This window comes from Saccopteryx bilineata, chromosome 10, assembly GCF_036850765.1.
Source record: "Saccopteryx bilineata isolate mSacBil1 chromosome 10, mSacBil1_pri_phased_curated, whole genome shotgun sequence".
Taxonomy (NCBI): domain Eukaryota; kingdom Metazoa; phylum Chordata; class Mammalia; order Chiroptera; family Emballonuridae; genus Saccopteryx; species Saccopteryx bilineata.
This window is the reverse complement of record NC_089499.1, coordinates 17,662,899-17,689,240: the sequence shown is the minus strand read 5'-3', so window position 1 is coordinate 17,689,240 and position 26,342 is coordinate 17,662,899. Positions and strand designations below refer to the sequence as shown.

The following is a 26,342-nucleotide window of genomic DNA, read 5'->3' as shown; positions in this document are numbered from 1 at the left end:
TCTTCTCTCAAGTAGCTAACCTAACAAATCCACAATTTGAAGCTAAATCTGGTCTAATGTTTTTGTGGAAAAAGGAAAAAACAAAGCTTATCCAGAATACGTTAATAAAACTTACATTTTTTCCTTCCTCTAAAGCATTGAGTTATTAAAAGCCAAACTTCGAAATTCAGATTACAAAAAACCATAATTGAGAGAAGAAAGAAACACAAATGGTTCACAATCATGACTTGCATCCAAATGTAACATTCATGTCCTGGACCTTTTCCCACCCCACTCTATGGCAACCTGTGTTCTATGTTTACTACACTAGAAGAATGGTTACACTACGTTACATTGGAGCAGTGGCACACTACCCAACACAGCCTTGAAAGATGATGTTGCTCTATACATGAAGAAATTGGAACAGGATTATTATGTACTGCTGAAGAAAAAAAGAGCAGCTACCACATAAGCCCATTTTGTTAAAAACAACAAAGCATACAGTGCATTCTCTAAACATGTGCTTAAATAAAGTTATTTGCATTTTGAAACCATGATCCTATACCTTTTCTGGAACCACAACATTGAAAGAATCTCAAGTTAATTGGAACAAGTGAATTAAAGATTATTATAGTATACTTTATTCCATCTAGACTTTATTTTGGAGTATGAGATTCAGCTTTATTTTTCCTTTAGAGACAGACAGCCCACCTGTTCACAAAACCATTTACCAATGAGTGTGCCACTTCCTCATGATGTGAAGTGACATTTCCTTTATCATGAACTAATCTCCTATATAAACCTAAGTGTCTCTGGACCCTCCATTATGTTCCACTGATCTATTTGTCTATTTCTGCTATAAATAATACAGGTTTAAATTATACAATTTAAATGGAAATGGCTTTAGTATATTTTAATGATGTCCTTCATTTCTGTTGTTTATATTTTAATTCTATTTTATTTTTATATTAAATTATTAAAATTTTATATTAAATTATATTTTAAAATATATTTTTTGCTTTATTAGATACATTTTAAGATTTATTTTTAAATAAATCAAGTCTTCAAGTAAAAGTAATATTGTAGAAAATATTGAGGACAATGGTTTATCAAGGAAGAAAGTAAAGGGAACTAGATATAGGATGCAAGAAATCAATGACTAGGGGGTAAAGAGAAGTCTCAGGAATATGGTAAAGAGAACAGAGGGTGTAGAAAGAAGTTCGCCAGAAAATAATCTACACTTTTGAGCATATGGAAAATACTAGCCATAGGTATGTGGCTGGGATGTTGAAACCACTAACAGGTACATACTTCGAAAACATTAGAAAGAAGGCGGTAGCAAACCATGTGGTACAGGAGATAATACTTCCAAAGTCAAAATGTAAATCTTTCCCATAGCTGACCAACAATTTATTCCTAAGTATTTTTAAGGTAATGGGGAAAGACCTAGGAAAGGACGTGGGAATAATATGGGAAAGCTGAGTTATTTACCAAGGTAGATAGAAACAAAATGACTAAATTCATCCATAGAATTTTTCTTCTAAGTTTGAAAATTATATTTATATTAAGTGGATAAAACTTTAAAAATAATTTCAAAGAGAAGATTACTTAAAAAGGTCTTCATACTAACAGGTAAATAACTCACTGCTAACTAGTAACGTCCTGAAAATATTAGCTTCCTTCACTGACAATCCAAAAATGACTGATGTGTTGTTTTTCTAACTTATCTTCTAGACCTTATACTAAAACATACCTTCCGAACATCAGAACTTTTGGGTTCTGTTGTCCAAGTGATAACCCGAGACACTGCCAAGCGAGTTTCACTGGAATTTATAAAATCTCCCGGATCCATCTGTTTGGCCAGAGTTTCTATGTACTTAAGGATAGCAACCTTCACCTGGAGAGGTTAGCACAATGAGAGAGGACGATCAGATGGTCAGAGGGACCATCAAAACACTTCAAAACAATTAATTATTTCTTTTAACAAAGAAAAAAATGAAGAAAACAACAACAAAGAATTAAACAACCACCTACCTACCTGAGGTACAAGTATATGATAATGTGGATTTGTGTATTCCACACATAGCAGAACCTGTAAGTCCCAGACGCTTCACTGCCCGTGTTTTAACAACTGTTGAAGTGGACAGAATAATACAGCTCTCCTTGAGTCTGCCTTCGGAGCTTATAGCTGACTCTTGACTAGACTCCCTGAGAGCCAGGTGCTATCGAAATGAATGCAACTTGGCTTTTGAGGAAATGAACCAAGGTTTTGTGAAAATAAGGCGTTACAAATCAAGCACTGTCAGTAACTGAGGTGGCAATATAGGGCTTTTGTCAAATCTACAGTAAGACTCACACAATAAGATCAAGTTCTTTAATAAGTCCATCAAGTGCTAGAGCTACCTCCCAATAGAAGTGTCACAAAAAAGCTTTACACAAGTACCAATGGAGAAAAGATAACACTGATTTGTGTAAGAGTTATATGTAGGTTTAAAAAGTCTTATTATTCTCCCAGGAATTCCTGATGTGTGGTTGCAAGGTGGGATGCAGGCTCCAAAATCAGCGGGAGACAGGGCACAGCACACATACTTCCTCCTTAGCATCAGCCTTTTTTATACTCATAAAAAGCCATGGTTAAACTAGCTCCCTTCTTTCAGGTATGCTGGGCTAGAAAAATAGGTTGAGAACCACCAGTTTTAAAGTAACATCTTCAAACATTCCAGGGTTTCTAAATAATGGTTCTCTAAAACTTGACCAGTGTGCTTTTGAAATGGCACCTGGCATAGTGAACAGTTCTTAGATACTTAAGATGCCAGACACATACTAAAATGCTGATTTCCTGACTTAGAAAAAGGAAGGTTTAAAGGTATGATGAAGACAGCAACTTTGAAAATGTATTGCTGAAGATTAAGGTAATGTTCTTCTATGCTTTCTTTCCTTAGTATAGCTATCAGTAAGTGTCATTTCTCTCTCTTACTACAAATACGGTCTCTGAAAAGTACCACGTTAATATACAAGAAGATATTAAAATAAGGTTCTGATGCATGTGTATTTTCCCTTTTCTGCTTCCAGTAAAACAAGCAAAAGGGAGCAAATTAAGTCTTCGTTTTCTTTTAATTAATTAATTAATTAATTATTTTTTTAAAAGAGAGGAGAGGGAGAGACAGAGAGAGAGAAGGGGGGAGGAGCTGGAAGCATCAACTCCCATATGTGCCTTGACCAGGCAAGCCCAGGGTTTCGAACCGGCGACCTCAGCATTTCCAGGCCGACGCTTTATCCACTGCGCCACCACAGGTCAGGCCAAGTCTTCATTTTCTAATGAGTGAATTTTAAGAATTATAACTTTATAAAATAGATTGAGAAAAAACAAGAACCTATCAGCCATCCCAGGTAAAATGTAAGGTGGAAAGGGAAAGAGATTTATGATTAATCATGCAGTTGCAGACCTCATTAAATTATGGCAGAACATAACACTCTGCATTTGTGAAGCCATGTTACCTTATATCAGTGTTAACACCTAAAAGGTACAGCTATAGTGAATTAAAAAATGAGTATCAATGTACTTTGTTTTCAATTTGACTCCATAATAATTGAATAATTTATTTGCACGATAAGATTCAATTAGTGCAGTGTCTTAGCAATTTATGCAAGTATACAAAGTTTTAAAAAGAGTTTCACAGAAAAAGTGTATGTGTATACTATACCAATAAGCAAAATAACCACAATACACATATAATCATTTGAAAGTTTACATTTTAGTAGGATATTTCACAAGGTTATACACATAGTCTGCAATTTTAATAACACAAACATGCATTCTTCTTCAGAGAAGAAAAATAATCTAGTTGCTAAGATGTGTATAATACTATAACATGTGTATGAAACCCGAAAAAGAGGCCAACAAATTACATTTATTATTTAAAATATTACTTAAATAAAACCATTCCGTATTGCCATTTCCCCCTATTCTATTATTTTCTGATATTTAACCAAGGCACACTTTGAGAGATATAAAATTTTATACAAACATCCATATTTTATCTAAAATATCTACCATTTTTCCAAAAGAATTTTTACAGATCTCATACTTGTTATCTGTATTTTTCTATAACCTAATAAGCTTTTCATTCTTAATCCTGTGACCCCTCTGAGCATTACTTCTATTTTTGGCATAAGGTAGGAATGGCTCCGATATAACTTCTTGCTATCCCTAAAACATCAATTTAAGAGTTGAAGAGTCATTTCCCCCCAAAGCTTTGTGTGTATGTATATATAATATATAATAACATTGATATATATAATATGTAATATTAAATATATAATTTTAAAAAGCCATATAAAAAGTCTGTGATTCCAGGTTCCAGTGTGTTTTCCAACAGGAAAACTAATTTTAAACTGCCTAGTTCTCATTTCCCTCTTCCTTTAGGTCTTACATACCTGACTCCCTCTCTCAATTCACCCTTATTTCTTAAGCTAATGGTTTAGACCTCCATTTCCACTTGCTCATGAAACATTTCTACATACACTGTCAACACTTGAGTAGCAACCACCATACTTGAATCATAACCCTTATTACAGTTTATAATTTATCAGTTATTGTAGATAATAATGATAAAAAATTGTAAGTTCTATATGCCATTATAAATTTAAAATGCCTTGGACAAAGAATGAGTTCTAAAAATATTTATCAACACTATTAAGTAAATTATTCTCTTCAGCAGGTCACTTTTCAAAATTAAAACAGATGAAATCCCTTTCACAAAGCAGCTCTGAGAAAATAACATGTTGAGTGTAAGTCAACCCTGGTAGGAAACATAATTGTGATTTTAAGACAAAATCATATTCAGAAACTTAAAGGAAAATCAGTCCTGGGCAGTAATGCTTGTGGAAATATATTTCGTGCAGAATAGAGCAGAAAAATATAAAGATTGTAAATGCACATATGCTTGTTATTTCCCTGACTTTAATCTCATTTGATAATACCCATAAGAAACATCTTTAGTACATAATTCAGGAGTTCTTTGCTCATATTAAATTATTTTTCATTTTAAATTTAATAATTACTTTTATAACAAATTGGAATCTACCTAGTTTTTACATAAATTAGAAAATGTGTGCTAATAACAATTGAGAAAGTTAATCCTGATTCTGATGCACACATCAGAAATATCACATTGAAAAAGAAAAAATGTTACTATTTCAGTTAAGGAGAACAGCACTGAGATTAAACTTAACTTTTTCTGTTTACTAAAATAAATACAGGTAAAACTGATATTTCCCCGAAAATACCTATTCAGACTATAAATTAAAAAAAAAAGTATTGGGAAATCACAAACATAAAATGAGATAAGATTTTATAGAGCGAGTTTGCATACGAGCTTAGGGTTAGATGGCCATTCTTGTGTTGCCTTCTAAACGTGTTCCCCCAGTAAGCTTCTCCAGAAGATAGCCTGGCATTTGAATAACATTGGAAATTAAATGATGTGCATGCTTTCAAGGCTTATAAAGGTTAGTAGTTGAACACAGATGCATACAAACATTATCTGAAACACTGCAGAATTTGTAAAGAGTTAAGAAAAGAAATAATGCAGATTAAAACAAAAACAAAAAAACCTTGGAGCTCCAAAAAGAGTGAAGCTGGTCCCGAAGTGCTGGCTTGACTGTCTGAAAGTTCATAAAAACAAAATCCACTGATTGAAAAGCTTCTCATGTGACAGAAATATACACATCAATATAACTTTTGTAATAAACATTTCAACTCCTTATGAAGTCTTCCAAAGACTTCAAATTTTTACCTTCAAACTTGGTGTTTGAGTCTGATCAACTGTAAATCTCATTAGAATATTGAACTGAAGATCATTTGGGAAAGATTCTCTAAAATAAGGGTGGAAAAGCAAAACAAAAATTAAGACAGCAAGTAAGCATTTAGCAAACTTAACAGAAAACTACGCTTAATACCAAAACATAATGTCATACAAAACACATACACAAAGTATAAGTATCTGTATGTGGTATAGTCCAATGTTTATCAACCACCCATCTGCCAGAAATTTTGTGCAAGTCCATAAAAGAGTTAACTGCCCTGATGTATGAAGATTATAGACCCAATGATCTTAAGTCAAATTTGCCTATTGTGCTCAGGGTGATTTCTGCTTAGCAGTCCCTGAAATAATTCTTCTATTTTCACCAGTCCCCTAGTGTAAAAAGGTTGAAAACCACTGGTATAATCTATGTGATACAGTACATAACAAAAGCTATTCTCAGAAATATCTGAACATTTGAATTTATATTCTCTAGGGGGTTAAAAAGCAACACTATAGTAGTAAATAATGATCAATCTTGCCTCAAGTAAAGATTTAATAAAAAAATATACTCAGAAAAAGTTCAACATTATCAGAGATGTTTCCCCACACCTAATATCTGAATTCTAGACTCATTTCAATTTAGTAAATGGATAATAGAAATAAGTCACTTCAACAATCTATACAATAAAGTAAAAATACATCATTGGTTCAAAATCTTCTAGAAAAAAAGATTCTGAATATTTCACTGTATAATAAAATATTCTTTTGAAATTTAGAAAATATTTTATTTTTATATTATACTGAATAAAATCTTCAACTCGAGTTAGCAGATATATCTTATGATAAAATGCCACTTTAAATTATTTAACAAATATTAATAAAATTTTTATAAAAGAAAGCAGTGTTTTATCTAAAGATCAATGTTGCATAAACTATCCCATGTGAATGGACACCATTAACAATTTTAAAATGGAGTCTCTGCAGTCCAAATGGTTTGAAAAGATTCAAATATCTGAACTTTTAAAACAGAAACTAAATATTTCTCATTGCTATCAGGTAAACTTGAACCATATGAAGAAAATATTACCTTGTAACATCAAGGGCTTTCTGAACTTTTGCCTGAACAGACCCAAGCAAATCAGCACCCATTTTTTTTAGTAGTTGCGTCAGCAGTACAAACAACCAATCTTGAAGATCGTCTTTGTGGACTTGTATGAAGTCCACTAGAGTCTCCAAAAACATGCTGAATACCTAGAGTTGATAAACAGGGGAGGGAGAAGAAAAAGGAGGAAATATTGACCTTTATGATCAATTCAAACTGAAATAGAGAGGCATATAGGAATCAGAGGCACAGCGATTGGCAGCCAAGCAGAAAAACAATCTCTCTTGCTTTTCATTGGACTCTGTGGTACAAGAGTACATGTGAAATGTTATCCAACCTCTGCTCAAGTTCGACAGTTAGCTATTCCATGCAGCACCACTTGGTAAAGAAACTTTGGCCATAATGACTGGCACACCTACAGCTCAAATTGGTTAAACTGAAATCCACTTCATCTGAAGTCTAAGGCATGAAAATACTTAGTCTACTGGCTCTCACCTCTTTGGAAAGAGTGGCACTGAGTTAATCAGAAGATGACTATACTGACAGCTACCTTAAACGATCTGATAATGGGCTAATTAGAGTTCTCAAAATGTCAGTTGTCACAGATTATTTTTTTGTTATAAGATATATTATTTACTAAAACTGCCCCAAAAGTAATTTTAAATGATTTGAGATAATGGTAACTGTAATTAAAATAAAATAAATTCAGGATACAAGTTTTCATCTAAATTTTAATGATTTCTATAAAGGCCCAGATGGCATGCTATTAGTCTCCATTTCTATTGATAAGTTTATACTTGGTTCCAATATTAATCTTCTAGTTAAAAAAATTTTGAAAGATAAAAAACATTTTAAGGGAAGAGATGCTAATATTCATAAGTGATGTAGGTCATTAAAATACTTATGAAAAGTGACTTACTTAATGTGTATTATATCTCTTTACAAGAAACTCCACAGCATACTGGAAAATTTGTTTCTAGGCAAATAGGAAAAAAACTCTTAAGACAATGTCAGGCATGTTGTATTGAGACAATCTATAATCACAACAGAGGTATGGAAACTACAGGTTAAAAAGTTCATCTGAAAGTACCTATTTTCATTTGAAAATTTTAAGTTTTGTTCTCAATACATATTTTCTTTTTTGAGTTTCCTTTATACAGTTATATACGAACTCCCATTTTTTTCATGTTAGAAATGAAGGATTTTTTTTCTATCATAATTATAACTAAGCTTTAACATTTGAGCCTGAATTAGAAAAAAATACACGTTCATTATTTGCTGAAGAGCAATGCTCTGTATTTGTAAAAGCAGAAACTCAGCCTACTTGAAATTTCTAGCACTCACTTACTCCAGCATCTGCGTATACACTGTTCTGTTCACGATGCAGTCATTCACTTTGCTCTCGCACCACAAACAGAGCCAGAAAATCTGGTTTCCATTACATTCCAAACTTGGCCAACTGTTTCACTGAAATTGTCTCTGGCCTTCAACTCGGGGCCCAGAATACTGGTGCTTTATTAGACTAATTCTATGACAAATGCATGAATCTAATCTAGCACTTGTACTGGTACCTAGCAAATCTATTCAGCCAGATATGCTATAATCAGTCAGCACCTGCCTAGAAAGTCAGCTATTACCTATTTAGGAATTTTGTGAGCTGGCTGGTAGTTTGAAATCAGCCACTGTGAGAGTATTTACATTTCTGAAATTATAGCAAACACTACAAATCAGGGCTTCCGGTCCTCCTCTCAAACCTGGTTTACCAGCACACCATTCTCTTCTGCCTATTTTCCTGAAGATTCCAAGTTGAGGCTTCCACTACACCAAATCCATTCTGAAAACCATGCACATTAGAATGCCTCTGTCAACTCTGCTATTTTATCTGGTTCTTAGGAAACAGAACCAGAAAAGTGACTTGTCCAAGGTTTCCGTAGTGGGGTTTCAACTGTGTTCCATTCACTTGATTGCTGGATAACTAACTTTTTCTTTCTACTGTCATTCAACATAAAATTCTCCATTGTCTTTTCTTCTACTTTGATTTCATTTATAGTTCTCCTTCCAGTAACTGTTCCTCCAAAAAATAGCCATTTCCTTTTTAAGACAAATCTTCCTATTCTGTATACTTGCTCTCTGAAGTGTGGTCTCGCCTACTATATATATTTTTATTCTTAACTTAAATCCCTTCCTTACAGATGCAGAAGACACCACATTAAGAATCTCTCCTTCAGTGTCCACTCTATTGCTCCCACCAATAATCTGCTACTCATGAAACGTAATAGCTTTTCATTAACTTAGTATGCTTGGCCATTCTGTAGCTCGACTGCTTTACTCTTATTACTTCCCTTCTTGCTGACAGGCATTTCCTTATGCTTCCCAAATGTGGGGTGATTTAAGCACCAGTCTTCACCCTGATTCTCTTTTCACAGTAAGTGTGACTTCCTTTACAGGGCCTCTCTGATTTGGCTCTCTGTTGGTCTTCCTCAAATCTGTCAATCACACCACCATTGTAGACATCAGGCCTTTCTGACCTCAGGTCTGAATTTCTATAGTAGCCTGATTTTAGTTTTTCTATCTCCTAGATGTCAAGGGTGAGAAAAGCATTTTTGTAACAGGCCAGATAGTATATTTTCTAAACTTTGTAGATGTGGTGGTTTGTTTCAATATAACTTTATTTATAAGACAGGCAGCGGGCCAACTCATGTTTCTTTCTCATCATTAAATTGTGATATCACTCTTTAGATATAAAGTCCTTTAATGCTCCTTTACTATTTATAACACAATGTCTCAAAACCTTAGAGAAGGTTCTAATTCTCCAAACTGATCTTAAGACTATCTGGTAACATAAATTATTTATCCCTGAACACATTAGCACATTCCCGATCTCCTTCCCTACTCCCCCTCATTCTATTTACACACAGTAGGTGACTCGCAAATATCACTTAAGTCCCACCATAGAAGCTTCTTAGACAATAGCCACTGATCTTCCCTACTTGAAACTTGTGGTGTGACTAACTTTATGGTGCTATATAATTTCTTCTATATTTACATTATCTTCCCTACTGTCTCATATCCTGTATTAGAACCAAGCTCCAAGTTATTAGAGGCTGAGGACTGAATATAAAGCTGTTAAAATGCCTGACCAGGTTCGAAACCCAGAGGTCACTGGCTTGAGCAAGGGGTCACTGACTCGGCTGGAGTCCCCTAGTCAAGGCACGTATGAGAAGTCACGTATGAGTTGATGTTTCTCATCTGTCTCCCCTCTCTCTGTTTTTTTAAAAAAATTGTTCAATGAATGCGTAGGAAAAGTTCCTTAAAGAGTAAGAATTTACTCTTAAGTGAAACTTACCCTGTAATTGATAGCCAACCCTTTTGCCCCAATGCAAGGGAGATGTGTAAGACTCCCTTTATCCCAGAAATTTAACTTCTTTTTCTTTCCTATAAACTTTCTGAATCTCCCATTTCTCTGGACTCATACTAGTCATTCCCATCAGGCTCTTTCTTTTCTTGCCAACATATCCAAAATTGATGCTTCTTTCAAGCTTTGAACCGCTATTTCCTTCAAGAAGACTTCTCCGAGTCTCCTAAGTAGAAATTTCTTTTGATTAAATATAATGTGAGCATAGCTGAATAAAAATGTAAACATGCTGTTTATAGTATCCTACATATAGAAACATACTATTATTTTTCAAAATACTAATATCCTATCAATACTTACTAAATGATAATATAGCTGCCTACATGTATCTATCTAAAATATGTATTGGGAATTTCATGTTTCTTACTTGATTACGCTATCACAAAGAGTTCACTGTCAGATACTGGTACTCTCCCATTTCTCTTATCTATACTTAAAGGAGAAAATGAAAAGTGAATAGGCTAATAAAATACTAGGGCTAAAAATCTGAAGAAAATTTTGAGAATCACTGCTCTGTTTGCTTTGAAGGAATCACATTAATAGAATATTAGAAAGGACATCTGCAGAGGCTATGACTAAATTTTTAAAAATAATTATGAAACTTGGGAATTATGTTTTTTGTAATCAATGGAACCAAACATCAATAGGATTAATTTATGCTTCCACATAACTCACACCTATAATCTACTGGAAAAGAATTACTATTTGAGTTATTACAATTGAGGCAGCCTTTTCTTAACCTTGCTTATATCTTAGGTGTGCCAGTCATCAAATACAGAACAGAAGAACATAATCAAATTAGATTAATTAGTAGATTAAAAAGCACATCTCCAAACAGAATGACAGTTTGCATAACTGCGAATAGCATTTCGTGGATTGCAAAGGGTCCAACACTGCATGAACTCTTCGGGAGAGAAAATAGAGAAAAAGGGTTAATTGCACAGTCATGCAGTAAAGTTAGGTTTCCAACAAATATTGAACCAACTTACTCTCTATTGAGAGTTCCAACACAGGGGACAGCATGCAAAAAGAAAAAAAGAAAAAAAAGAAAAACACACAAATTAGTCGCCATCAATGCAAAGTTCCTGTATGGAAGAAAAACACTTAGAAAATAAAAGTGACAAATGTTTTCCAGTTTCATGACAAACTCAAAATAATTCATGAATAATATGAGAGAAGAGCATATGATTTTCCTGTGTTTCTCCCTCACCTCCTACCAAGGAAATTAAAAACAACCTGCTTCTTTTCTAGGCCCAATGGCCTTGAGGCTCAACTTCTAGAAGAAATCTAAGACTAACAGGTACCTGCCCCCACTTCTGGGCAGTGCCAACATTTGCTTCCAAAGCATAGTATCAAGAATTTTTCTTTATATTTTCCTCCTCAGAAGCCACAGATTTACAAATTATTTCTGTGAAGGTTTGGAACAATTACTATGGTTTGTAGGTAAAAATTAAGTGTTTATCCTCTCAACCTTTAACTTTCTATAGATAAAATGTGTGTCATGGTCTCCTGATCCTAGGGACTGTAGACAGCTCAGCTGCCTAGAACACTCTCCAGGAGACAAGATGTGACTTTCTAGGACACTTGACAGTGTCCCATTTTCGTAGTTCCAGACTGAATTTCTAGCCTAGCTCTGCAAGACTCAAGAATGTGACTTTAAGAGGTAGAAAGAACTACACGAATTATAAAATGCCAGTTCAAGGCATGTGCCTCAGTCAAGGCGGCTCTTTCAACTAGCTCCTTCAGAGTCAAATGCTAGAACACAGGGTAGCTTTTGACATGACACTCCTTACATTTGAGGGAAAAACGGGTCTAAAGCAGTCAAAATAAAAACCATCTCCGAAGTCCTGAATTTTTCAGACTTATTTAAATTTAGTTTTTAGAAATTTACATAGTACTTGGTGTATTCTAGGGGCTTTATACAATCTATAATATATTAACTCAGTTAATCCTCATCACAATCTTATGAGGTGGAGATTACTATTAACTCTATTTTATAGATTAGGAAACAATTACACACACTAATAAGGGTTGAAGGTCGAATATGAACCCAAGCAACCTAGCTCCACTATTCACACTTCCTATCACTGTGTTGTACCGCCTCTCTTGTAAAATTATTAAAGGGCTTTAAATTATAGTTGTGGGTTTACGGCCTAAATTACTGTCATACCCATATTGTGGTTGGGTCACTTACTCCCAAATTGGTATCTGAAGTAAAAAACGTTTATCAAGTTATAGACATCAAATAATTTCAGCTTGCAACCTATATTTATCAAACACATCACTCCTGACCCAGGAAAGATATCCAGCATCCATTTCAATTGTGTTCAGAAAGAGCTCTTTTTTAACCCTTCTTTTCTGGGATACGGGCACTGTATACTGGAGTTTGTCTGATATTTAATTGGTCTCATATCCTTACTCTAATATATATAAGAGGGAAATATTCTTGGGGCTGGAAAAAGTGACCGATGGAGGAAAGGAGATGGGTCTTCCATGGATGCTCATAACCTGTTTCTCCAAATATCCTCTCTGCAGGGGACAGCAGGCGGGCTCAGTCATGTTGGGGAGGATAACAAGTTTCAGTTATCATGGAAGCCAGCTACTATCCAGAAGCTGTTAGCATAGAGGCTGGTATGTTGACTTCAACCTAGAACATGGGAAAATCCTCCCAACCAAGTCCATGGTATGAGGTATCTACCAAACACTATGGCCCATTCTGGGGCAAAGCTTCAGACTGTTTTTGCCCTGTGAGCTTTTAGAGAAGTGATTCCAGTTCAAAGAGCTAACTAACCTAAGCTTGAAATAGAGCCGTGTCCCTGACAGCATATTTTAAAGCTACAAGGAAAAGTGCACGGCACATTAGGGAAATGAACATAACTCAGACTGGGCTGAGAAGAGGCCACTGAAGTGCTTTAAGCTAGTAGAGAAGATTTACCTTTTAGAAAGATCGTGAAAGCATGCAGTGTGGAGAATTTAGGGAGAGCAGGTGGGAAGGACGTACACCAGGCAAAAGATGATTGTGTGCTGAATTAGTTATAACAGTAGAGAGATAGTTAAGAAAAGTGTTTTAGAGAGAGAGGAAGGGAGAGAGCAAGCGAGACAAAAACATCGGTTTGTTGTTTCACTCACTCATACTGTCACTAGTTAATTCTTGTATGTGTGCCCTGACTGGGGATAGAGAACCTGCAACCTTAGCATATCTGGATGATGTTCCAACTGAGCTCCCCGGGCAGGGCCTAAGAACAGAGGGATATCTGAAAGGTTAAATCAGTTAAGACTGAGGGAGGTTTCGCCTGAGGAGGTGGTGGCGCAGGGGGTGGAGCTTTGGCCTGGGTCGCAGAGGACACAGATAGGAAATCCCAAGGTTGCTGGTTTGAGCACGGGCTCTTCAGGCTTGAGCGCAGGGTCACAGATGTGACCCCAAGGTCACTGGTTCGGCTGGAGTCCCTTAGTCAAAGCACATATGTAAAAGCAACCAATGAACAATTATGGTGCTACATGAAGAACTGATGCTTCTCATCTCTTTCTCTGCCTGTCTGTCCCTATCTGTCCTTCTCTCTGTCTGTGTCTCACTCTCTCTCTCGCTTAAAAAAAAAAAGATTGAGTGAGGTTTCTAGAATGGTACCCAAATTCTTCACTTAAGCAGCAAAGGGTGGTAGTTTCATATTATATATAGATAAAACAACGCATGAGAAAGAGTAGTCCTGAAGTTGAAGATAACCAAGAAGCATGTATCTAAGGCGGAGGATGAAGATTAATCACTTTAAGGACATATTTGAGAGTCATTGGGATGAAGTAATTTATTCTTCAGAGAAGGTATAGTGAAAGATGAGGGCCAAGGACAAGACTCTAAACAGCACCAACATTAGTTAAAACACACAAAGAGGTGTCTGAAAATAAGAGCAAAAGAAATAGTATGAAAGAGACTGAGTAGGTATGACAGAAGATGAAGCAGACCTCTATCCCCTCTCCCACAGCGCAGTCCCTAAAATGACAGAGAAGACACGTTGAATAAACTCATAACAAATTTGAAAAATGAAAAGGGATGTTGATCAGCAAATTGGAAGTTATGAAAAATTCCTGTCCAATATGAGACCATATTAGCAAGAAACAGGATACACATTTATGTAGCCAAACAACTTCAAGGTAAGCCCTTCCTCCATCTGAATACGATGAAACGTAGGAAGAATGGATTTATGTGCAGTTAAGTTGGCTGGTTTGGAGGCAAGAAATAAAGTTTCTGTTTGATGGCTTTTATTTTCTTAGTCAACCTAGAAGCCAGGACACATACTTGGGGCATGAAATGAGTGGGGAGGAGAACAGGGTTACAGTTTTGAGGACAGACTATTTGACACAGTCTCCATGAAGAACAAAAGAGAAAAATGAGAGGAAGAAGATTACCAGGCAGCACTGAGCACTTGAGACAAAAATCACAGCTCAGAACTGGAGGAGGGCCAGAATACACAGGAATGCACAGGGATGGTTTCACCCAGCACGGCCAGAGGACATTACTGCCCTTCAACAGTCTTCACCTCAGCCAGTAGCATGAACTCTTCCAGTAGAGGGCCTAAACACTGTTATGTACTTTTTCAGTGTCCACAACCCAAGAGCTGATACAGAACAGGTATCATCAAACTATGGTCTGTAAGCTAAGAATGGTTCTTACATTTAAAATTTGTTTTAAATCAAAAGGCTATTTGGTGACATATGAAAATTAAAATTTCAATGTTCATAAACAAGGTTTTATTGCAAGCCAGCCACATTCCTTTGTTTACACAATGTCTATGGATGCCTTCATGCTAAAATGGTAGAACTAAGTAGCTGTGACAGATACGATTTTGGCCCACAGAGCCTCACTTACTATCTGGCCCTTTACAGATTCTTGAAAGAAAAGAAAGTAGCAAAAACAGCTGCTTGATAATGAAGGTGCAACTGGTAAAGATACACTGTAAAAAGGGGTGGGGAAATATCTGCTATTTTAATAATATCAGGATACAATGCAAATCAAACCATGACGTTTTAAACTCAGGAAATGGTGACACATCTTATTTATTCTTAATAAATTACATTATTGGTAGAGCCTCTGATGGACAATCACCAAATAAAAGCCAAACAAAACAAGTTAAATAAAAATCTTCCAATTACATTTGTTTTCACTGAACTAACTACAAAACCAAAAATCAAACCAAACCAAACCAGATGGGCCACTAAGCGTTGTTAAAAAACAGTCTATAAGGAAAAGCTAAAAAGTTACTTCCTGAGAATTCAAGGGAGGACTGTAGGGGGTTCTCCCCCATCTACAAAGGGAGGCCAAAAATTTGTGCTCAGTTCCCTTCCTTTGCTAGCATCAAACTCAGCTTTCCTAATTCATTTCCAAGAGATTCTTTTAAAAAGTGTTTCTCGGCCTGACCTGTGGTGGCGCAGTGGATAAAGCGTCGACCTGGAAATGCTGAGGTCGCTGGTTCGAAACCCTGGGCTTGCCTGGTCAAGGCACATATGGGAGTTGATGCTTCCAGCTCCTCCCCCCTGCCTCTCTCTTCTCTCTCTCTCTCACTCTCTCTCTCTCTTTCTCCCTCTCTCTCTCTTCTCTAAAGTGAATAAATAAAATAAAAATAAAAAGTGTTTCTCCTTATTCCTATATAAATTCTGGCATCCAACTAAACTGCATAATATCTTAACAGAAAATAAAAAACTGACTTCAAGGAACAAACCAGCCTCATTCTTCTATCTTCCAGCAGGAATAAGTTATTGAAGATGTTTAAAAAATCTATTTTAAAGTTGTACAGATTATTAATTAAAATGTCAATTGATAAAACAAGTCCACAGAGATCATAGTTGTCTTGTCCTTTGGTTTGTACTGTCAACCAAGTATCTCAACAGTAAATTTTTTTATAATTTATGGAAATTTTTGCATTAAAGCAAATCTTACAGCTATAATTAGTGGTAGCAATGTCAGTATTAAATGGTATAGCCACCTACATGTTTAGTTTAAAAGTTGTATATTTTACACAGTTTGAGTAAACAAACTGTTTACCCATCTGTATTTTAATCTGTCTTTAATGAAAATCTTACATTCTTGGATAAAATAAATATACCTTCTGATAAAGATAATCTTTGAAAATTATTGTTTTAAAATATAATTTATAATCATTAGCTGGATTTTAGATTATGTATAAAGTAGAATTTTAATATTTTAGTTAGTGTCATATTGAAAATAGAAAAAAAATTAAAGAAGATTATGTGCAACAATAAAATGAAGACAATAAAAAGAAAGTAAAGTAAAATTCATTAACATTTTTCTTATAATTTCCCTTCCACATCTCCTTCTCACTTAGGTTGGAAATTCTCATGTGGATACCCAGTGTCTGTCCTAAAAAAAGATACATAATAAAGTCTCACCATTGTCAAATACATTGCTGAAAACAAAATAAATGAATACATTTTATAACATTATCCATCAAAGTAAACCAAAATTCCAGAGTACACATGCAGATTATGCAGAAGTACTTAATCAAATATATTTCAATCAATATATAACTTTTAATAAAGTTAAACAATGTTTTGAAATTTTTATAGACTATATCAATATATAAAACTATAGCTAAAACCATATTTTGTGCTTCTGTGTTAACGGCAATTCTCTCCTACAAAACTTTTAAAATAGTGGTTATTTACATTAATGTTGTAATAATCATAAATGGAAACTGAATAAAAAGTCATATACTAACCACAATTTTTTCTTTATAAATAGTAAACTGTTTTTAATAATATAAATACATACACTCACCCTAATTATATAAGAGTTCTGCTTGTTACCATATCCTTCAGTTTATAGCCTTAGATAATTACTCTTTCGAGAAGCTTAAATGATTACCAGAGAGTAACTTCTAAACTATGTCGGATATAAAACACTTAATTTCAATTATGTTTGAAAAGATTATCACCATTCTAGGGCAATAAAAACACAAAAATGGCTTACAGATTATTTTTGCTATTAATTTATTTCTTTTGGGGGGCAACTGACAAATGACACCTACAGGAGTAAATCCTTTTAAATACTAACACATACCTTGCCATGAGGATCAGCAAACATTCTTGTGAAAATTTCACACAATCTTTTCAGTTCAACTCGACTGTCAAAATAATAAAGTAGCTAATTAGTAACTTGCTGTCTGAAGAAGTCACTTAATAGTAACCTCACACACACACACACCCCCCATACATATAATTGGTCTTCTTAAAAAAATAAGTCCTCAAAATGGAGTAATTTGTGGGATTTACTATTTAGGACTAAGTACAAATTTACAAAATACAACAATAATTCTTTTACAGGCCCTGGCCGGTTGGCTCAGTGGCAGAGCGTCGGCCTGGCCTGCAGAAGTCCCGGGTTCGATTCCCGGCCAGGGCACACAGGAGAAGCGCCCATCTGCTTCTCCACCCCTCCCCCTCTCCTTCCTCTCTGTCTCTCTCTTCCCTTCCTGCAGCGAGGCTCCACTGGAGCAAAGATGGCCCGGGCGCTGGGGATGGCTCCTTGGCCTCTGCCCCAGGCGCTAGAGTGGCTCTGGTCGTGACAGAGCTACGCCCCGGAGGGGCAGAGCATCACCCCCTGGTGGGCAGAGCATCGCCCCCTGGTGGGCGTGCCGGGTGGATCCCGGTTGGGCGCATGCGGGAGTCTGTCTTGACTGTCTTTCTCCGTTTCCAGCTTCAGAAAAATACAAAAAAAAAAAAAAATTCTTTTACAACTGATAGTATTTTAAAGGTTGAAAGTTTTAAAGAAAAGAAATAGATTAATGTAGCATGACAGGAAAAACTGTATAAATGCCATTCCCAGCACATGAATCTTATCCTTTTAAATGCCAACATATTTTCTTTACTTTTTCTTTTTTTTTAAGATTTTTTTAGTTTACTGATTTTAGAGAGAAAGAGAGGGGGTGAGGAGCAGGAAGCGTCAACTCCTCGTTGCTTGTCACATGTGCTTTGATGGGCAAGCCCAGGGTTTTACACCAGCAACCTCAGAGTTCCAGGTCAACGCTTTATCCACTGCGCCTCCACAGGTCAGGTGCCAACATGTTTTCTTAAAGCTTTGTCACCTGAGGGCCAAAAGTTTTCCAAACTATGCCCACTTCCTTGCCATTTAAACTGATATACTGAACCTAACATTAAACTAATCTTGACAAGACTGGGGACTTACCGCAGTGATTCATGTAGCATGATATACAAACCTTAAAGTATGTTAGGTAGTACATAAACTTTTAAATTATATAGCACAAAAATTAAATTATATGGCACTAATACTTCCTAAAATAAACACACAGCCAATAAGTCAAAACCTGATTTTAGGTATCAAGAGAAAGTAAGCTTTTATTTTCTACCACACTCATCTTTATGAATTATCTGAAACTAATTTCTTAAAGGGGTGGACTATAGAGGTTTAAAGCATTACACAGATAAAAATAAAGATTTTTTGGGGGAAAGCAAGTTAAAGTTATTAGGAAAAGAAACTAACCTAACAAACAAACAAAACCCCCCCACAAAACCAAACTAAAAAATATAAAATTCTCTCGGTAGAGCAATTCATTCCAATTTCATTTCATATTTTCCAAGACTCACATATTACATAAATACTATAAATATATCTTCACCTGACCAGGTGGTGGTGCAGTGGATAGAGCATCAAACTGGGATGCGGAGGACCCAGGTTCAAGATCCCGAAGTCGCCAGTTTGAGCGTGGGCTCATCTGGTTTGAGCAAGGCTCATTCACCAGCTTAAGCCCAAGGTTGCTGGCTTGAGCAAGGGGTTGCTCGGTCTGCTGTAGCGCCCGGTCAAGGCACATATGAGAAAGCAATCAATGAACAACTAAGGTGACACAATGAAGAACTGATGCTTCTCATCTCTCTCCCTTCCTGTCTGTCTCTGTCTGACACACACACTCTTCATTTTCCAGTGAATATAAACCTTTCCTCTCACTGAAAAACTTAGGAATACACTTTAATAAATAAGTCAGCTTTAATATTATCATATATACATCTTATTTTAATTTTAAAATTAGTTATATTTTCATTTAACATCTATTTGTAAATTACAGTTTCCTTTAAAATTTTTTTTTAAATAGAGCAAATGAATTAAAAATTTTTAAATAATAATAGTACAGATGGTCCTAAAGGACTGAAGATTGGGAAAATATCTTGATGCCACCCGCTGTATTCAGGACAAGTCTGTTCCTAAACCAGCAGTATCTTAAAAAATGTCATAGAGACAAAGTCAAGTCAAAAAGTGCTTAACACAGGGGTCGGGAACCTTTTTGGCTGAGAGCCATGAACGCCACATATTTTAAAATGTAATTCCGTGAGAGCCATACAACGACCTGTGTACGTTATGCATTATCCAATAAAAATTTGGTGTTGTTCTGGAGGACAGCTATGATTGGCTCCAGCCACCCACAACCATGAACATGAGCGGTAGGAAATGAATGGATTGTAATACATGAGAATCTTTTATATTTTTAACATTATTTTTTTAATTAAAGATTTGTCTGCGAGCCAGATGCAGCCATCAAAAGAGCCACATCTGGCTCGCGAGCCATAGATTCCTGACCCTTGGCTTAACAGAACAATTAAAATAAAACAACACAACTCACCTCAGCGTTCTCTGATTCTTTAATAAGTTCTGCAGACCCAGGAGGCCTTCTTTCCTTTCTGACCAGTTGGAACTAGCACATCTATTGAGGACTTCTGCCACATCTTCGGTCTGCCTCATATACGTAGGAATACTACCATTTCGAGAGCTATAGGAGCGTTCTGAACAAGCACTAGATGCGTCGCTGTTGGCATCATCATCTGAATGCATTCCATAAGATTCATATCTTCTTCGAGCAGGTTTTTTCTGTCATATACATGAAGACTCCTATTAGCGGCAGCTAAAAAGAATACTGGTATTTCATAATTTCCACGGATACAAAAGGACTGGTTTCTATTCAAAATCAGTGAAAAGCATGCTGCTAATCATTGTAATTATAAAATGTCAATATTTAATTTTTCTTCAAAAACCATGTCTTAGAAATTAGAAGATGAAATATTCTTTATGTGAAGTTATAGCAGAAGACTATCTGGGAGTTTAGATATGTAAGTGGGAAGTAATAAAATATACAGGTTTTTTCCTTTTTCTTTCTCTTTTTCATTGAAAACCAAGAAGAACAACCAAACTATAAATGAGCAGAAACTGTACTGGAAATCTGAGTTAGTAAAAGGAAAAATTACCTTTTAAAAGGACAAGGATGGATCAGGAAATGGACAATGAATGAAAGGGTAACTCATGTTTCCTGCTATTTAAAGCTCTATTTTCTTGCCTATATTTTCTATTCTCTATTCTCCTTTAGCTCCACTATCACTTCTCCTGCCACTCTTCGTCCCTCATACCCAACACTCATGTCTCCTTGAGAAGTAAAATACAAAGAATGATGAGAACCCATTTTGCTTACTATTATTTTTAGGAGGCAAACTCTTTGAGGGTCCTCCAAGTTTTTCCCCAGGTGTATATACCATCTATTTAAATCAATATGAGAAAGCATGTTTAGATTCCTTTGATTTCTTTACAGCTGAAGTTTATTATTTAATATATGCACTACTAATTATAACATATATCAAAAGTGAAATGAGAGAGTAAATAGGTTATTTGAAATTTCCTTGGGAGAATTAAAACAAATCTTTATGTAATCTAATATTTGAATAAAGACATGAAGACATTTCTATAAAACAGGTTAAGCACAATAATATACAACAGGTCCAGGTGGTATATACATTCTCCAAATTCTAAAATCTAAAATAGATATAATTTGAACAAAATTCAAATAGTTACATAATGCTGTTTCCACCACTAAATGCCTCATATTGATTTAGAGACAACAACTTAATTTAGAATAGCAGTAATGTGACATTTTCTGTGTTGGACTCCAGGACCAATGTTATTAAAGATACCAGTGTGAATGACATCACCTCATTTGTATGGAGTATTAAAGGATTAAAACCACAATATCTACATACTTATAACCATATGCATAAATAAAGCAGGATACATGTCGAAGGATTTTATTACACTTGAAGTTTTCATAGAAGACTATCATCTGTTAAGCTGATAAAGCAATGAAAATCAGTTATGGTATCAAAAGATTTCAGAAAATAGCCATGTCTATACCTTAGTCCGTATGTCTCCTAAGAGCTGAGAGCAGTAAATTTTTAAAGAGAAAAGTTGAAAACAATGAAGAACAGTTTGCTAAGCAGCACAAGTACGCATAAGCAATGCTCATAATCAGAAACATTAAGTTGTTTAAAATATATATAGATACATAAGAACAGCTTATTAGCAGGCTATATCTTTGCTTTTGCTAATACCCTTTGGTCCAAAGAAAAAATACCTATGGCACAAAAATATTCCCTTAACCAGTTTTCCAAACTCAAATCTTTTTCTAATTTGGATTCTTTTGTTGTTTCCAAACTTTATTTCTATAATTATTCCCAAGGTCCAAACTGGGCTTGGAAAGTCTTTTCCTAAAAATTGATAGTCATATCTGGAATACCTATGCTATGCAAATGACAGAAGAAGATAAAATCAATTTTGAGGGAGTCAGCTTTTAGCCCTAGTGGTTAAATATTCCCTATATAATTCAAACACAACATCTCAACATCTTAGTATTACAAGTAGTATTTTAAGAATACCCCATTCAATTTCTAACATTTATGTGAGTAGAATTTTATGGGTAAATCTGTTTAAAAAGAAATTAAAAAATATGGCCTTGGCCGGTTGGCTCAGGTAGAGCATCAGCCCAGTGTGTGGAAGTCTCAGATTCGATTCCCGGCCAGGGCACACAGGAGAGGCACCCATCTGCTTCTCCACCCCTCCCCCTCTCCCTTCCTCTCTGTCTCTCTCTTCCTCTTCCACAGTGAAGGCTCCATTGGAGCAAAGTTGGCCTGGGCACTGAGGATGGCTCCCTGGCCTCCGCCTCAGGCACTAGAATGGCACTGGTTGCCGTGGAGCATCGCCCCCTAGTGGGCATGCCAGGTGGATCCTGGTCAGGTGCATGCGGGAGTCTGTTTCTCTGCCCTCCATTTTTCACTTCAGAAAAATAAAAAAAAACAACCCCAAAATGCAACCAAAAAAATGTGTCAGGCATAAAGAGCCAGGAAAATATCTTAATTATAGTATCTCTTGAAGTTGTACTTTCTTTTAGCTCTGAAAATACAAATAAGTAACGGAATAAACAAAATCCTACTCCAAATTGAAACAATCTGTAAATATACAAGGTTAAGCCAGCCTTGAAATGATATACTAATAGTACACACACACACACACACACACACACACACACATCATTCACAAAAATTAGGGGATATTTCAAAATGAATGTGAAGCAATAACATATCCCAAATTTTTGTGAGCAGTGTATTTTTATTCTAATCCATCTGCCCTGACTCTCAGTGTCCTAGATAGTGAATAAAGCACATCACCTGATTAAGGGTATCGATATTTATGTTTTTAGTATTCCATCACTTACTACCAGCTATCGCTTAAATTTCTGACAAAGAAATAAAGTTCAAGAATTAATTATACTGCTTTTGACATTGCCCACATTTGATCTTCCTAGATGCGATCCACAAGAAATGAAGCACCTCCCTTCCGACTCTGCTGGACTAGCTTACTCATACATCAGTTTCAGAATTGGAACATCCATAAAGAAGGAACTAAAGAAAAGTACCAAGGCATCTGCTACAGCCTCCTCTACATCGGAACCCGTGTTCAGGACTCGCATGGCACTGACAGAAGATGACAGTCGACTTGACTGGCTGATCCCATAACCTGGACCTAATTCAAGAGAAGAATGGAAACAGCTTTAAGAAAGTCATAAATATAGAGTGTCAAGTTAGAAACTTTAAGATCCTTAAGGGGAGGGGGAAAAAAAAACCCAATGGGGAAAGCATTTTAAAAGCAATACCATATTTTCTGGGTACATCTAGTTTTTGGTCAACTAGAAGGGTAAAGGCAATTAAAATTACTGACAATGTACGGAAACTAAATTTAAAGACTAGTAGCTATGATACATTTACAACCAGAAGATAGAAGAAAGCATCGCCGCTGACCCAGAGCTTGCAAGTCCGCAGCACTGTAATTAATCCAGCTCTGTCAGTCAGGCAAATCTCACGCATATCGGTGAGACTAGCACAAATTTCAATCCTCCAACCGATAATGATTAGAAAGCTCATTGAAGCCACACCAGAAATTTACAAGAGAAAACCCCTGTAATTATTCTCTTTCCTTCAAGACAGGCTGATTTCATTCTATAACTAGGACATATCATTTGATCTTTGTCAAGCACTTAGTAAGTGCCCGCCATTCTGAGGTATGTGAAGACAAACCAGATGGGTTCTCCCCCTCAACTGCTTTCTATACTCATATACGATTAAAACACTTCTTCCACCATTTTGGTTTTTTTTTTTTTTATGTACAAAGATGAGGTACGTAACTGAAAACATAAAACGATTCTACATTTTAAAATGACATAACTTAGGTTACACAAAAGAAAAATGTCCATCTGACAGTGGAAAAAAATGTTCAAGTATGGTTGCTGAAGGAGAAAAAGTTACTTGGGAGAAAATAAAAATACCACAAATGATTTATTCTCCAACAAATTAAAAAATAAAAAACAAAATTGACTTTATAACATGACTCAATGGAAATGGAAAAAACAAAACTCCGAGATGAACGCACAGATGATAGTGACAATGTACTCATCCTTCACCTGAGGCCCCATACACATCGGGGGCGTAGAGGGCACCAGTAGATCTGGAATGGTGTCTGGAGGCTGGAATAACAGGACCATATAAACCTCATCTAGTACCACAGAAACAAGGAATAGTGGCGGCACGACAGTCAGGCGAGGAGCGTTAATTAACACTGGTATTATCTTTAATAGTTAAGGAGCAGAAGATTGCCAACTAGGGCAACTGAACATTAGCACTGCAACATCACCCTTGACACACAACAGATCTTACACCTAAGGAGACAGACGAGCCCACAGGAGACAAAAAAAGTAAGTATTCAAATGGAAGGAAATGTCAAAAATACAAGCATGAAACAAAAAATGAACACTGCAGTTAAAAAAAAAACCACTATGGTAACTAGGAATCAATAATAATCTTAGCTCCTCCAATCCTAAACCCAATGAAACAGTTATGACTATTCTATTTTATAAGTAGGTAAACTAAAGCATTGAGAGAGGTTAATTAACCTGATCAAAGTCACATTTACTAGTAAGAGATATACCTCAGTATCTTAGTCTTTCAAGGCCTTTGCTCTTAAATATCTAACACCATCTTCACATGGTTCAAAAGATAACATACTTCATTTATGTTAGCATAATCACCTTCCATGTACACTGCTCACAAAAATTAGGGAATCAGGGAACATGCAGATACTCCAAGACTTGCAGCCTTTTGCATACTGCATTTTCACCAATGAAATAAAAGTTGGTTTGCATCTCATTTGCATAACCACACAACTTTCTTTGACTTCTCGTTTGCTTTTCTGCTATTCTTATGTAATAAAAAAAATCAAATGCTTCTTTTTTATCACTTCATATTCATTTTAAAATATCCCCTAATTTTTGTGAGCAGTATAGTTCACAGAATATTAATTTTTACATTCAGTAGATTATTTAAATATCAAAGCACATTTGAACATCAAAAAAGAATATTACTAATTTGATTTAAAAACCTAAAAATGTGTGAGACATTACCCTACATTTATGGAATGTTTCTCTAAATCTATATTTACCATATTTAAAATTTTATATCTTAACAATCCATAAGATCACCATAAAGTAAATCTTTTTCTTATATATAGAAACAAATATGCCAGAAAAAATTCATTTCAATATCAAATGAAATATATCACTTTTATTCTAAAAGTTGCTCTTCACATATATTAATCAGAGCAGTTAAAATACTTTTATTACACGAATCATTCTTTCCTTTGCCACAGGACCTTCATGAATAAGAAAATGATCAAAAAGACTGAGAAAAAGGATTAAACAGAAACAATGTTACACAAAATGTTTTAGCAGGCCCTGAAAGATGATTGCTATTGTTAGAAAAACATAGTAATATACAGTTAATTTTCATTTTACCCAATAGAAATAATTTCTAAAGTGGTGAGAAAGAGCTGCACCAATATGGCAATGCCTAATGGAAGTAAATCTCTGAAGAACATCAAGGAATCAGTACTTACTTGTGGTTGAAGATAACAGAAGAGGCACCACTCACGGGCCTATTATGTAGGCCTTTTTTGTGAATCTTAGTTCTGGAAATAAATGGAAACTAAGGGTGCAAGTCCCGAGAAGTTCATCTTTGCTCAGGTCTGATTTATTTCTGATGGTTTAGGGCCTTCACACTAGCCTTGGGCTACCACTGAATGGAAAGCTATAGAATTCACCTCCTAAAAGGCAATACTCAAGTCAGAGGCAACAGAAGGATTCACCAAAGTATGGACAGGCAAGTAGAGCAGGAAATGGGCACGGGGAGAATAACTTGATCTCTGGAACTGCTACTCTTAACCCCGTGTAACAAACAGGGTTGATCTGCTACCTTCATTACACAGTATTCACGTGTAAACAAAATGGCCATAAAAATGAATCCTTCTAAAACTACAGTATGTAATTAAAAGACTTAATCATCCTTAACCAAAATAGGATGTTTCGTTAGAATCAGAAAAACGGCTTCCTTTAAAAATAAAATTTAAGTAATGTAAATTGTCAAATGGAGGCTTTGAAATGAATCTAGAAAATTAATGGCTAGACAACATATCTCTTAAAAATAGATACAAACAATATTTATTTTTAATTAATTAACTGTAGGTTATAAATTTCCTCTAATCTTTGATCTGTATAGATTTAAAAGGTACAGCCCTGGCGCTCAGCGGTAGAGCGTCGGCCTAGCGTGCGGAGGACCCGGGTTCGATTCCCGGCCAGGGCACACAGGAGAAGCGCCCATTTGC

General features: G+C 35.6%; 1 protein-coding gene across 50 annotated transcripts in view; it reads right to left on the bottom strand.

The window, feature by feature from the left end:
- Window positions 1-26,342, bottom strand: part of CLASP2 (cytoplasmic linker associated protein 2) — a 168,459-nt gene that overhangs the window by 24,638 nt on the left and 117,479 nt on the right. For 12 of the 50 annotated variants that reach the window (XM_066245408.1, XM_066245411.1, XM_066245412.1 and 9 more), the window contains 9 exons: window positions 24,091-24,153; window positions 23,050-23,156; window positions 21,492-21,515; window positions 19,939-20,183; window positions 17,370-17,433; window positions 6,871-7,034; window positions 5,775-5,853; window positions 5,593-5,643; window positions 1,733-1,876 (listed from right to left, as the gene is read on the bottom strand). In XM_066245408.1, coding sequence (XP_066101505.1) covers window positions 1,733-1,876; window positions 5,593-5,643; window positions 5,775-5,853; window positions 6,871-7,034; window positions 17,370-17,433; window positions 19,939-20,183; window positions 21,492-21,515; window positions 23,050-23,156; window positions 24,091-24,153 — 941 coding nt within the window. The remainder of the gene's footprint in view (window positions 1-1,732; window positions 1,877-5,592; window positions 5,644-5,774; window positions 5,854-6,870; window positions 7,035-17,369; window positions 17,434-19,938; window positions 20,184-21,491; window positions 21,516-23,049; window positions 23,157-24,090; window positions 24,154-26,342) is intronic. The other 38 variants (XM_066245416.1, XM_066245427.1, XM_066245460.1 and 35 more) reach the window with 7 other exon arrangements.